General features: G+C 45.6%; 2 protein-coding genes across 3 annotated transcripts in view; one reads left to right on the top strand and one right to left on the bottom strand.

The window, feature by feature from the left end:
• Positions 1-5,747, bottom strand: part of NTNG2 (netrin G2) — a 191,347-nt gene extending 185,600 nt beyond the window's left edge. Inside the window, exons 1-2 of the mRNA XM_056540497.1 lie at positions 5,609-5,747; positions 2,834-2,914 (exon numbers count right to left, since the gene is read on the bottom strand). The gene's annotated coding sequence lies outside the window, so the exon portion shown is untranslated. The remainder of the gene's footprint in view (positions 1-2,833; positions 2,915-5,608) is intronic.
• MED27 (mediator complex subunit 27) overlaps positions 2,916-15,056 on the top strand; it is a 229,865-nt gene continuing 217,724 nt past the window's right edge. Inside the window, exons 1-2 of one of the 2 annotated variants that reach the window (XM_056540499.1) lie at positions 2,916-3,054; positions 13,040-13,184. In XM_056540499.1, coding sequence (XP_056396474.1) covers positions 2,999-3,054; positions 13,040-13,184 — 201 coding nt within the window. In that variant the 5' untranslated portion in view covers positions 2,916-2,998. Of the gene's footprint in view, positions 3,055-5,626; positions 5,968-13,039; positions 13,185-15,056 lie in introns of those variants that run through there. The other variant, XM_056540498.1, reaches the window with a different exon arrangement.

Raw genomic sequence — 15,056 nt, 5'->3', positions numbered from 1 at the left:
CTGTCAGTGCATGCTGGAAGTTGTAGTTCGGCAATATCTGAAGGATCAGATGTTGCCGAACTACAACTTCCAGCATGCTTGGGCAGTCTGGGCATGCTGGGAGTTGTAGTTTTGCAACATCTGGAGGTCCACAGTTTGGAGACCACTGTATAATGGTCTCCAATCTGTGCTCTTCCAGATGTTAGAGAACTACAACTCCCAGCATGCCTGGACAGACTGAGCATGCTGAGATTTGTAGTTTTGCAACATCTGGAACAGCACAGATTGGAGACCATTATACAGTGGTCTCCAAACTGTGGACCTCCAGATGTTGCAAAACTACAACTCCCAGCATGCCCAGAAAGCCAAAGGCTGTCTGGGCATGCTGGGAGTTGCAGTTTTGAAACTCTCAGAGGCAGCAGTGAGATCGCTTTACGGCGATCTCACTGCTGCCAATGAAGATGCCGCACTGCTGCCGGAAACTCACCTCCGGGACGAAGCGCAGCCGGGACCGCATGGAGGACGCCGGGACCGCCGGGACCGCTCGGGACACCGCTCCGACGGGTAAGTGACGCCGGGGGACGGGTCAGGGACACTTAGCAGAGCGGTGTGTGTCCCGATCCCCGTGATCAGGACTCACACACCGCGCTGCTAAGTATTTTCATAGCGAAACGCTGCTATCAGCTAGTCAGATTTGACCAGCTGATAGCAGCGATCGCTGGGGGGGGAGGGGGACGAAACCCCCCGTGGTCGCACGGTAAGATGGCTGGCTATCAGTGATAGCCACCATCTTTCCGGGCGCTGCGGGGTGCCGCGAGTAGCGGCAGTAATGTCCATGACGTACCTGTATGTCATGGGTCGGGAACACCTTGCCACCCATGACGTACAGGTATGTCATAGGTCGGGAAGGGGTTAAGGCACCTAGCGAGAGTAGGCAGGATGGTAATGGGACCCGCTTCTCCAATCCTCTGTAAACTCAACAGCAGGGATATACTACCTGCACCAATACACTGTAACAAACCATCATGAACTCAGATATCATTCTGCTGATACGAAACAATTGTAACAAACTACAAAGCTGTGAGACGTGATAGGTCAGGACAGGGTTTTAGTCTATGGACATTAAAGGGGTATTCCAGGAAAAAAAAATATTTATCAACTGGCTCCAGAAAGTTAAACAGATTTGTAAATTACTTCTATTAAAAAATCTTTATCCTTCCCAAAATGATCAGCTGCTGAAGTTGAGTTGTTCGTTTCTGTCTGGCAACAATGCTCTCTGCTGACACCTCTGTCTGTCTCGGGAACTGCAGAGAAGTAGAAGAGGTTTGCTATGGGGATTTGCTTCTACTCCGGACAGTTCCCGAGACAGGTGTCGTCAGAGAGCACTTAGGCAGAAAAAGAACAACTCAACTTCAGCAGCTCCTAAGTAACTGAAAGGATTAAGATTTTTTTAATAGAAGTAATCTACAAATCTGTTTAACTTTCTAGAGCCAGTTGAGATATATATATATATACAGTGACCCCCCCGACTTATGATGGCCTCGACATATGATCATTTCAACATATGATGGCCTCTCAGAGCCCATCGTATGTTGAAGGCAGTATGGACATATGATGCTGCTGTGTGTCGGGGCCATCGTACAAACAGCTATCTGACAGCGCTGACAACTTCACCAACTGACAGATAGTTGTATAATGTCCCCGTGTGCCCCGTTCTGCCTCCTGTTACTCACACGCTGTCCTGCTAACTCACGCAGGCTTCCACTGTGAGCTCTGTGTAAGCCCCGCCCCCCCAGTGCAGCCATAGCCAATAGCCTGCAGCATCTTGCTGCAGGCATCCAATGAGCTGCTGGCTGCCCTCCCCTTCCTTTCCTATAGAGCTGTAGTCGGCAGGATGGTAATGGAGGACATTCTGTCCCCCCTGAAGGTATATAAAGAACTGTACAGTCCTGTATGCGATGTCACACATCACATACAATACATATACACACTATACACCCCATACATCAATGTTTCCCTATCAGTGTGCCTCCAGCTGTTGCAAAACTATAACTCCCAGCATGCCCAGACAGTCAATGGCTGTACATGCATGCTGGGAGTTGTAGTTGTGCAACAGCTGGAGGCACCCTGGTTTGTTAAACACTCCCCATACACTCCACATACAATGGTCATCCCAGAACCAATTGGCAGTTTCCCATAGAGATATGTATTCAACATACAATGGTTCCGAGGCCCCAGAACCAATTAATATTTTTACATAGACATCTGTACTCGACATATGATGGTTTCAACATATGATGGTTCTCCTGGAACCAATTAATATCATATGTTGAGGGACCACTGTATATATATATATATATATATATATATATATATATATATCTCAAGTTTTTCTTTTGGATAACCCCTTTAACGACAATGTCCCCACTCACTGACAGCAAGCAGAGATCTTGACGTATCGAGAAAAAGTCTATTAGAAAGTTGCAGAGTGGAGCCCTGTAATGACATCCATATTCCTTAACAGGACATTGGAAAGGATACGTCCACAGGGGGCAGTATAATTCCCTATGACAGTGTTTCCCAAGCAGGGTGCCTGCAGCTGTTGCAAAACTACAACCCCCAGCATGCCCGGACAGCCGTTGGCTGTCCGGGCATGCTGGGAGTTGTAGTTTTGCAATAGCTGGAAGCACACTGGATAGGAAACAGGCCCTTTGATGTGAAGCTGTATATGGCGGTATATAGGGTGCTCTCTGTGTAGTGCCATCAGGCCACAATTTGACCCCTCACCCCTAATCCTAGTGTCCACCCTCCGACCCCACCACACCCTGTATGCTTACAATATAGCATTACTCACACCTCCATCCTCCAGACAGGCAGGCGCGTTCCGTATCTACGCGGACGGTGACCTCGCTCCCTGCAGTCAGCGCTGATGTATCTGCAGACAGTGAACGGAATCAATATGAGAGAAGGAAACTCTGCTGGAACCGACTCCACACTGCGCCAAAGACCATGAGAAACCATGCGGGTTCTGCCCCGCCGCCGCTCTCTGGCATCATTTCGATGTTCACAGCACAGGTGAGACTGATATTACTGCCTCTGCTTCCTGTCAGTGAATAGGAACTGTTATGTAGTGTTCTCCAGCTGTTGCAAAACTACAACTCCCATCATGCCCTGACTGCAGAAGGCCTTTTAGTGCGACGTTCCCCAACCTGTGGCTCTCCAGGTGCTGCAAAACTACAACTTCCATCATGCAGTAGCTGCCATAAGCCATCTGGTGCAGCATTCCTCAACTGTTGCAAAACTACAACTCCCATCATGCCCTGACTGCAGAAGGCCTTCCAGTGCAACATTCCCCAACCTGTGGCTCTCCAGATTCTGCAAAACTACAACTTCCATCATGCTCTGACAGCAGAAAGCCTTTAGTGCGACATTCCCCAACCTGTGGTCCTCCAGGTGCTGCAAAACTACAACTCCCATCATGCCCTAAACAGTCAAAGATTGTCTAGGGCACTGTTCCACAACTTTTGTCTCTCCAGCTGTTGCATTACTACAACTCCCATGAGATGCAAAGGCGGCTAGTGCTGTGTTTCTCAATCTTTGGCCCTGTAGTTATTGCAAAGTTATAACTCCCATCATACCCTGACTGATTCCCCATACACAGAATTAGGCCAATGTTCCCTATGCTGTGGCTCTCCAGCTATTGCAAAACCACAACTCCCATCATACAGTGGCAGCCATAGGCCATTTGGGGCAGCATGCCTCAACTGTTGCAAAACTACAACTCCCATCATGCCCTGACAGTGGAAGGCATTCCAGGGCAACATTTCCCAACCTGTGGCTCTCCAGGTGCTGCAAAACTACAACTCCCATCATGCCCTAACAGCTGAAAGCCTTCTAGTGCGACATTTCCCAAACTGTGGCTCTCCAGCTTTTGCAAAACTACAACTCCCATCATGCCCTAACAGTCAAAGGTGCACTGTTCCCCAACTCCTGACTCTCGAGCTGTTGCATAACTACAACTCCCATCATGCTCTGAGATGCGAAGGTTATCTAGTGCTGTATTTCCCAACCTTCGGCCCTGAGCTCTATAGCACACATTTTCTTTTAGAGCTGGGGCCCTCTTCTTGAGATCGTGGAGGGTCCCAGAGGTCGGACCCCTCCCTGTGATCAGTCAATAATCCTGTGGATAGGTCATAAGATCATTTTTACTGGACAAATCCTTATGCAAACGTATACTACAAAAAAATATTATTATGATAAAAACATATGCAACACTGGTCCTGCTTTGGTCCATAGTTACCTTTATGGTCCAGCTGTGAACTCGACCTTAGGCCATGTTCACACTGTGGCCCCTCTTTGCTTTACACTACAGCTCTGCTTTTTTTCAGAATGGCTGTACTAGGAAACCAGTGTGGATTTCCTCTGAAGCAAGGGCAGATTCATAAGTCCTAGAAACACTAACCAGTGTGCCTCCAGCTGTTGCAAAACTACAACTCCCAGCCTGCCCTGACAGCCACTGGTTTGGGAACATCTCTTTAGATTAGTGTTTCCCAACCAGTGTGCCTCCAGCTGTTGCAAAACTACAACTCCCAGCATGCCCTGACAGCCACAGGTTTGGGAACACCTCTTTAGATTAGTGTTTCCCAATCAGTGTGCCTCCAGCTGTTGCAAAACTACAACTCCCAGCATGCTCGGACAGCCTTTGAGGCTCTATATCAAGGGTGCCAAACTGTAGCCCTCCAGCTGTTGCAAAACTACAACTCCCAGCATGCCCGGACAGCCAACGGCTGTCCGGGCATGCTGAGAGTTGTAGTTTTGCAACAGCTGGAGGCACACTGGTTAGGATACACTGATGTAGATGTCAGCAGCAAATCTCTCTCCTGTCCTAATAGTTTGTTACACTGTATCAGGGCAGGTAAACTCTCCACACCAGTGTCTCCCAACCAGGGTGCCTCCAGCTGTTGCAAAACCACAACTCCCAGCATGCCCTGACAGCCACAGGTTTGGGTACATCTCTTTAGATTAGTGTTTCCCAACCAGCGTGCCTCCAGCTGTTGCAAAACTACAACTCCCAGCATGCCCTGACAGACACAGGTTTGGGAACATCTCTTTAGATAAGTGTTTCCCAACCAGTGTGCCTCCAGCTGTTGCAAAACTACGACTCCCAGCATGCCCTGACAGCCACAGGTTTGGGAACACCTCTTTAGATTAGTGTTTCCCAACCAGCGTGCCTCCAGCTGTTGCAAAACTACAACTCCCAGCATGCCCTGACAGCCACAGGTTTGGGAACATCTCTTTAGATTAGTGGTTCCCAACCAGCGAGCCTCCAGCTGTTGCAAAACTACAACTCCCAGCATGTCCGGACAGCCAAGGGCTGTCCGGGCATGCTGGGAGTTGTAGTTTTGCAACACCGGTACACCGTGGTGGATTTATCTCATGACATGAGAGACGTGGCGACCGATATAAAATAAGGGGTCCATTACACGGTTTGGACATAAAAAATAGTGCTGCATGTGATATGACAGGAGTGTGAACAAGTCCTTAGGTGGGAAGCGTTTTGTTTTAGGCTGTTTCTATTCACTGACAGGAAGCAGAGGTATCTCTCCAGCTCCTCCTGACTGATACTTACCCTGAGTGACAGAGAGAGGACATAGCTGTGTGCCCCTGTGAGGAGTAAGGATCACTATAGTAACTGCGCACTACAACTCCCGGCGTCCTCTGCGCGGAGCTGACGTCATCACCCGGGGACGGCTCCTGAGGCGGCAGCGGCGGCGGTACTGGGGTGATGGCGGACCCGATGAATGTGGGGGTGAACCTGGAGGCCTTCTCCCAGGCCATTCACTCCATCCAGGCCCTGCGCTCCAGCGTCACCCGGGTCTTTGACTGCCTGAAGGATGGGATGAAGAACAAGGAGAGCCAGGAGGCCCGGGAGAGAACGTTCATCAGCGAGTTCCAGGACAACCTGCACTCCGTCAACCGGGACCTCAAGTACGGGACACCGGGAGGGGGCTGGAACTACAAGTCTCAGCATGTCCTGTCAGAGTTTGTAGCCTTCCTATTACAACACGAAACTGGCTGTGGCTCAGAGCTCTGCTTTCGTTTCTCCAGCTGTTCCCTGATTGGCTGTCTAAAAGAGGAACTGTCTGTTGCCCATAGCAACGACCTATCAGAGCTTGACTTCTATGTCTTAACCTGCTCTAGTAAAGTGAAAGCAGGGCTGTGATTGGTTGCTGTGGGCAACAGACCGTTCCTCTTTTAGACAACCAATCACGGCACAGTTGGAGAAATGAAAGCCGAGCGCTGATTGGTTGTTATGGGCAATAGACCGTTTCCAATGTTTTAGAGCAGTGGTCTCCATACTGTGGACCTCCAACTGTTGCAAAACTACAACTCCCAGCATGCCCAGACAGCCGTTGGCTGTCTGGGCATGCTGGGAGTTGTAGTTTTGCAACAGCTGGAGGTCCACACTTTTGAAGTCCACTGGTTTAGATGACTGGGCCAGCATTTGCCGGATGTGATAAAGCCACTTCTGAAATACTCTGCTGCTTAAAGGGGTAGTCCAGCGCTGAAAAACTTATCCCCTATCCTAAGTATAGGGGATAAGTTTCAGATCGCAGGGGGGGGTCCGACCGCTGGGGCCCCTTGTGATCTCCTGTACGGGGCCCCCGCTCGCTGGTGTCGACAACCGCACGAAACGGCGGCCGACACCCCCCCTTAATACAGCGCTATGACAGAGCCGGAGATTGCCAAAGACAGCGCTCCAGCTCTGCCATAGGGTTGTATTGAGGGGGCGTGTCAGCCGCTGCGTCGTGCGGTGGTCAACACGCCCCTTCCCGTGGGCTGCGGGGGGCCCCGGCGGCCGGACCCCCCCTGCGATCTTAAACTTATCCCCTATCCTTAGGATAGGGGATAAGTTTTTCAGCACCGGATATCTCCTTCAATGGCTTACCTCACGGGCCCCTTTTCCCTGTCAGAACATGCTGGGAGTTGTAGTATCATAACCACTGGAGGACACCGCTCTCCCATTTGTCTGTCTTCCCCTGGTTACATTATGGTGCAGACTGTTGGGCATGCTGAGCCTTGTAGTGTCAACTGATAGGGGCCGTGGTCTCCTGCTTGTCTCCTTTCTCCTCATCCTGTCATGGTACCTTATGTTGCTGGCCATGCTGGGAGTTGTAGTATCATCACAGCTGAAGCACCCTGATCTGCCTCCTCTCTACTTTCCCCTCATTATGTCATCGTACAGACTGTCAGGGTATGCTGGGAGTTGTAGTATTATAACAGCTGGAGGACCTTGCTCTACTGCTTTATATCATGGTACAGGCTGTCAGGGAATGCTGGGAGTTGTAGTATTATAACAGCTGGAGGACAATGCTTTCCCATATCCCATATGCAGGTTGTCATGACATGCTGGGACTTGTAGTATCATAACCAGTGGAGGACACTGCTTTCCCTTTTATCTCATTTCTCCTCATCACTCATTCCCCTCTTGGCATGCTGGGAGTTGTAGTATCATCCGCTGGAGAACACTGCTCTCCCATTTGTCTGTTTTCTTCTTGTTACATGATGGTGCAGGCTGTCAGGCCATGCTGGGAGTTGTAGTATCATAACCGCTTAGGGTGCATTCACATCACGATTTTACTATCCTTACTAACGTCTTCTTACAATTTTTTGCTTTGAAATCGTAAAATCTGCCGGCCAAGTCGTATCCATTGACCTCCATTCATTAATGTAAGACAATAAATGCATCAGTTTTGATCCGCATCCGATTTTGCACCATTTAATATCGGAGGTAAAATCGTGGTTGACCATATATGATGTCTGTGTAAATCGCATGGAATCCTGTAACTGTGCGATTCTCAGATCAGATTAATCGCACACGCTTTTATTGTACGCATGCGCAGTAGACTTCAAAACACATACAATTCAAATATATAAAACTTTATTGCCATTGGCATACATATTAATTTTAAAAACAGGATCAGATTTTTATTGACGATCGGATGGAATTTTCATCTGTACGGTTTTTGGATACGATTTTAAATCTGATAGCAAAGACATTTTTACATACGATTGGATATGATTTTTTGCAATCCGATTTCATCCAATTTTACAGTCTGATAATCGGATGGTTAAATCGTGATGTGAACCTAGCCTTAAGGATTTGCTCTTCCGTTTTTCTGTTTTCCCCTAGTTCCTTAAAGGGGTACTCCGGCGCTAAGACATCTTATCCCCTATCCAAAGGATAGGGGATAAGATGCCTGATTGCGGGGGTCCTCGCTCCGGGTCCAATTACTAGCGATCACAGGGACGCAGCATAATGACATCACGGCGTGTCACACGGGGCGGAGCGTGACGTCACACCGGGGCGGAGCCGTGGTGTCATTATGCTGCGTCCCTGTGATCGCTAGTAATTGGACCTGGAGCAACCCCCCCCCCCCCCCCGGTGGCTGATTCTAACGGGCTGCGGCGTGGAAGATCATGGGGGTCCTCAGCGGCTGGAGGCCGCGATCAGGCATCTTATCCTCTATCCTTTGGTTAGGGGATAAGATGTCTTAGTGCTGGAGTACCCCTTTAATGGTGCATGCTGGGAGTTGTGGTGTAATAACCAGCGGAGGACACTCTGTAGTTGTATTATAGTTGACAATGTGGCTGTAGTTGTGTTATAGTTGTTATAGATGACAATGTGGCTGCAGTTGTGTTATAGATGACAATGTGGCTGTAGTTGTGTTATAGATGACAATGTGGCTGTAGTTGTGTTATAGTTGTGTTATAGATGACAATGTGGCTGTAGTTGTGTTATAGATGACAATGTGGCTGTAGTTGTGTTATAGATGACAATGTGGCTGTAGTTGTGTTATAGTTGTGTTATAGATGACAATGTGGCTGTAGTTGTGTTATAGATGACAATGTGGCTGTAGTTGTGTTATAGATGACAATGTGGCTGTAGTTGTGTTATAGATGACAATGTGGCTGTAGTTGTGTTATAGATGACAATGTGGCTGTAGTTGTGTTATAGATGACAATGTGGCTGTAGTTGTGTTATAGATGACAATGTGGCTGCAGTTGTGTTATAGATGACAATGTGGCTGCAGTTGTGTTATAGATGACAATGTGGCTGTAGTTGTGTTATAGATGACAATGTGGCTGTAGTTGTGTTATAGTTGTGTTATAGTTGTGTTATAGTTGTGTTATAGATGACAATGTGGCTGTAGTTGTGTTATAGTTGTGTTATAGATGACAATGTGGCTGTAGTTGTGTTATAGATGACAATGTGGCTGTAGTTGTGTTATAGTTGACAATGTGGCTGTAGTTGTGTTATAGATGACAATGTGGCTGTAGTTGTGTTATAGATGACAATGTGGCTGTAGTTGTGTTATAGATGACAATGTGGCTGTAGTTGTGTTATAGTTGTGTTATAGATGACAATGTGGCTGTAGTTGTGTTATAGATGACAATGTGGCTGTAGTTGTGTTATAGTTGTGTTATAGATGACAATGTGGCTGTAGTTGTGTTATAGTTGTGTTATAGATGACAATGTGGCTGTAGTTGTGTTATAGATGACAATGTGGCTGTAGTTGTGTTATAGATGACAATGCGGCTGTAGTTGTGTTATAGTTGTGTTATAGATGACAATGTGGCTGTAGTTGTGTTATAGATGACAATGTGGCTGTAGTTGTGTTATAGATGACAATGTGGCTGTAGTTGTGTTATAGATGACAATGTGGCTGTAGTTGTGTTATAGATGACAATGTGGCTGTAGTTGTGTTATAGATGACAATGTGGCTGTAGTTGTGTTATAGATGACAATGTGGCTGTAGTTGTGTTATAGATGACAATGTGGCTGTAGTTGTGTTATAGATGACAATGTGGCTGTAGTTGTGTTATAGATGACAATGTGGCTGTAGTTGTGTTATAGATGACAATGTGGCTGCAGTTGTGTTATAGATGACAATGTGGCTGTAGTTGTGTTATAGATGACAATGTGGCTGTAGTTGTGTTATAGATGACAATGTGGCTGTAGTTGTGTTATAGATGACAATGTGGCTGTAGTTGTGTTATAGATGACAATGTGGCTGCAGTTGTGTTATAGATGACAATGTGGCTGTAGTTGTGTTATAGATGACAATGTGGCTGTAGTTGTGTTATAGATGACAATGTGGCTGTAGTTGTGTTATACATGACAATGTGGCTGTAGTTGTGTTATAGTTGTGTTATAGATGACAATGTGGCTGTAGTTTTGTTATAGTTGTGTTATAGTTGTGTTATAGTTCACAATGTGGCTGTAGTTGTGTTATAGTTGTGTTATAGTTGTGTTATAGTTCACAATGTGGCTGTAGTTGTGTTATAGTTGTGTTATAGATGACAATGTGGCTGCAGTTGTGTTATAGATGACAATGTGGCTGTAGTTGTGTTATAGTTGTGTTATAGTTGTGTTATAGATGACAATGTGGCTGTAGTTGTGTTATAGATGACAATGTGGCTGTAGTTGTGTTATAGATGACAATGTGGCTGTAGTTGTGTTATAGTTGTGTTATAGATGACAATGTGGCTGTAGTTGTGTTATAGATGACAATGTGGCTGTAGTTGTGTTATAGATGACAATGTGGCTGTAGTTGTGTTATAGATGACAATGTGGCTGTAGTTGTGTTATAGATGACAATGTGGCTGTAGTTGTGTTATAGATGACAATGTGGCTGTAGTTGTGTTATAGATGACAATGTGGCTGTAGTTGTGTTATAGATGACAATGTGGCTGCAGTTGTGTTATAGATGACAATGTGGCTGTAGTTGTGTTATAGATGACAATGTGGCTGTAGTTGTGTTATACATGACAATGTGGCTGTAGTTGTGTTATAGTTGTGTTATAGATGACAATGTGGCTGTAGTTTTGTTATAGTTGTGTTATAGTTGTGTTATAGTTCACAATGTGGCTGTAGTTGTGTTATAGTTGTGTTATAGTTGTGTTATAGTTCACAATGTGGCTGTAGTTGTGTTATAGTTGTGTTATAGTTGTGTTATAGTTGTGTTATAGATGACAATGTGGCTGCAGTTGTGTTATAGATGACAATGTGGCTGTAGTTGTGTTATAGATGACAATGTGGCTGTAGTTGTGTTATAGATGACAATGTGGCTGTAGTTGTGTTATAGATGACAATGTGGCTGTAGTTGTGTTATAGATGACAATGTGGCTGTAGTTGTGTTATAGATGACAATGTGGCTGTAGTTGTGTTATAGATGACAATGTGGCTGTAGTTGTGTTATAGATGACAATGTGGCTGTAGTTGTGTTATAGATGACAATGTGGCTGTAGTTGTGTTATAGATGACAATGCGGCTGTAGTTGTGTTATAGTTGTGTTATAGATGACAATGTGGCTGTAGTTGTGTTATAGATGACAATGTGGCTGTAGTTGTGTTATAGATGACAATGTGGCTGTAGTTGTGTTATAGATGACAATGTGGCTGTAGTTGTGTTATAGATGACAATGTGGCTGTAGTTGTGTTATAGATGACAATGTGGCTGCAGTTGTGTTATAGATGACAATGTGGCTGTAGTTGTGTTATAGTTGACAATGTGGCTGTAGTTGTGTTATAGATGACAATCTGGCTGTAGTTGTGTTATAGATGACAATCTGGCTGTAGTTGTGTTATAGATGACAATGTGGCTGCAGTTGTGTTATAGATGACAATGTGGCTGCAGTTGTGTTATAGATGACAATCTGGCTGTAGTTGTGTTATAGATGACAATCTGGCTGTAGTTGTGTTATAGATGACAATGTGGCTGTAGTTGTGTTATAGATGACAATGTGGCTGCAGTTGTGTTATAGATGACAATGTGGCTGTAGTTGTGTTATAGATGACAATGTGGCTGTAGTTGTGTTATAGTTGTGTTATAGTTGTGTTATAGATGACAATGTGGCTGTAGTTGTGTTATAGTTGTGTTATAGATGACAATGTGGCTGTAGTTGTGTTATAGTTGTGTTATAGATGACAATGTGGCTGTAGTTGTGTTATAGTTGTGTTATAGATGACAATGTGGCTGTAGTTGTGTTATAGATGACAATGTGGCTGTAGTTTTGTTATAGTTGTGTTATAGTTGTGTTATAGTTCACAATGTGGCTGTAGTTGTGTTATAGTTGTGTTATAGTTGTGTTATAGTTCACAATGTGGCTGTAGTTGTGTTATAGTTGTGTTATAGTTGTGTTATAGATGACAATGTGGCTGTAGTTGTGTTATAGTTGTTATAGTTGTGTTATAGTTGTGTTATAGTTGACAATGTGGCTGTAGTTGTGTTATAGATGACAATGTGGCTGTAGTTGTGTTATAGATGACAATGTGGCTGTAGTTGTGTTATAGATGACAATGTGGCTGTAGTTGTGTTATAGTTGACAATGTGGCTGTAGTTGTGTTATAGTTGACAATGTGGCTGTAGTTGTGTTATAGTTGACAATGTGGCTGTAGTTGTGTTATAGATGACAATGTGGCTGTAGTTGTGTTATAGATGACAATGTGGCTGTAGTTGTGTTATAGATGACAATGTGGCTGTAGTTGTGTTATAGATGACAATGTGGCTGTAGTTGTGTTATAGATGACAATGTGGCTGTAGTTGTGTTATAGATGACAATGTGGCTGTAGTTGTGTTATAGATGACAATGTGGCTGTAGTTGTGTTATAGATGACAATGTGGCTGTAGTTGTGTTATAGTTGTGTTATAGTTGTGTTATAGTTGTGTTATAGTTGTTATAGTTGTGTTATAGTTGTGTTATAGTTGACAATGTGGCTGTAGTTGTGTTATAGTTGTGTTATAGTTGTGTTATAGTTGTGTTATAGTTGTGTTATAGTTGTGTTATAGTTGTGTTATAGTTGACAATGTGGCTGTAGTTGTGTTATAGATGACAATGTGGCTGTAGTTGTGTTATAGTTGTGTTATAGTTGTGTTATAGTTGTGTTATAGTTGTGTTATAGTTGTGTTATAGTTGTGTTATAGTTGTGTTATAGTTGTGTTATAGATGACAATGTGGCCGTAGTTGCTGATTTCTCTCTTTTCTCTTCTCTCTAGTGAACTGGAACGTTTGAGCAACTTGGTCGGAAAACCGTCCGAAAACCATCCGCTCCATAACAGCGGCCTCCTGAGCCTGGACCCCGTCCACGACAAGACCCCGCTGTACAGCCAGCTGCTCCAGGCTTATAAGTGGTCCAATAAGGTGAGATGAGGGTCCCCCCCTGAGGCTCCGTGCTGACTGTCTCCATCTAATGCTTTGTATTAGTGAATGCACAGGAAGCTTTTCAGTCCTTTAAGATCTGATATCGCAGATTCCCCCTGTATTGTGATCACTGAGGGTCCCCGCACTTGTAGCTATAGATGAGCGAACTTGCAGTAAATTCGATTCTTCACAAACTTCTCGGCTCGGCAGTTGATGACTTTTCCTGCGTAAATTAGTTCAGCTTTCAGGTGCTCCAGTGGCTGGAAAAGGTGGATACATTCCTAGGAGACTCTTTCCTAGGAATGTCTCCACCTTTTCCAGCCCACGGGAGCACCTGAAAGCTGAACTAATTTATGCAGGAAAAGTCATCAACTGCCGAGCCGAGAAGTTCGTGACGAATCGAATTTACTGTAAGTTCACTCATCTCTACGATATTCACACAAGGGATTTTCTGTACAGAATTCCGCATGAAGATTCCCCAGCAGCCCATTGATTTTAATGGGGTCCTGCTGCTCTTTTCACATAGCAGAATTTTCGCGATGTCGGAAATGTCCGCAGGGAAATTTTCTATTTGTACATTTTCCCGTCTGAACATAGCTTAATAATCCAGCTGCTGTGTCATCTTATTTTTATCAGTTTCCAGGAAAGCTGGGTGACAGCTGACAGAATCTTAATTAACATTAAGGTTGTCATCCAGCTTTTCCTGACCGCTGAATGGTAAATCAGCCTAGGTGTTAAGAGATGCAAGGAAAGTTTATAAAAAGTTTCCACATTTTTTTTAAACACTTTTTAACCTGTTTAAATTATCTCAAAACAAATTGCTACAAAAATCAGTGAGAAAAAAATCAGGCAGAATCTGTCAAATTAGCTGTTTCGTGGCCGCTAGAGATGAGCGAAGTTACTGTGATTCGATTTGTCAGGAACTTCTCGGCTCAGCGGTTGCTGACTTTATCCTGTATAAATTAGTTTGGCTTTCAGGTGCTCCGGTGGCTGGAGACTCTTTCCTAGGACTTTATCCACCTTTTCCAGCCACCGGAGCACCGGAAAGCTGAACTAATTTTTACAGTGACCCCCACGACCTACGATGGCCCCGACATACGATCATTTCAGCATACGATCACTCTCAGAGTCCATCACATGGTGAAAGCAGCATCAACATCCGATGCTTTTGTATGTCGGGCCATCGCATAAACGGCTATCCTGCCGCGCAGACTGCTTCAGCTTCCCCCGGATAGCCATTTACGGTGCCCCGTGTGCTCCGCTGACGATCACTTACCTGTCCTCGGGGCTCCGGCACGTCCTCTTCGTGATCCCCTGCATCGTCGGCGCTCTCCATCGTTGTCATCACGTCGCTGCGCACGCCGTCCCGTCATCCAATAGGAGCGACGTGTGAGCGACGTGATGTCAGCGACGGAGAGCGAGGATGCCGGGGAAGCAGAGGCCTTACCGGAGCGTCGGGCACACCTCGGGGACGCGGCGACAGCGATGGGAGGCGACATCCAGGGCAGCGGTGACGAGCAGTGACGGTCCGGAGCGGCAGGGAAACACGTGAGTATAACCTCCAGTACCAGTGGTCTTCAACCTGCGGACCTCCAGATGTTGCTAAACTACAACTCCCAGCATGCCCGGACAGCCGTTGGCTGTCCGGGCATGCTGGGTGTTGTAGCTTTGCAACATCTGGAGGTCCGCAGGTTGTAGACCACTGTCCTATACTTTACATTGCACGGATCCCTCAACATACGATGGTAATCCGTTCCAAATGGACCATCATTTGTTGAAACCATCATATGTTGTGGGACCACTGTACAGGATAAAGTCAGCAACCGCCGAGCCGAGAAGTTTGTGACGAATCGAATCACTATAACTTCGCTC

This window comes from Hyla sarda, chromosome 9 (assembly GCF_029499605.1).
Source record: "Hyla sarda isolate aHylSar1 chromosome 9, aHylSar1.hap1, whole genome shotgun sequence".
Taxonomy (NCBI): Eukaryota; Metazoa; Chordata; class Amphibia; order Anura; family Hylidae; genus Hyla; species Hyla sarda.
Note: the sequence above shows the minus strand (reverse complement) of the source record. Positions and strands in the feature narration are given on the sequence as shown.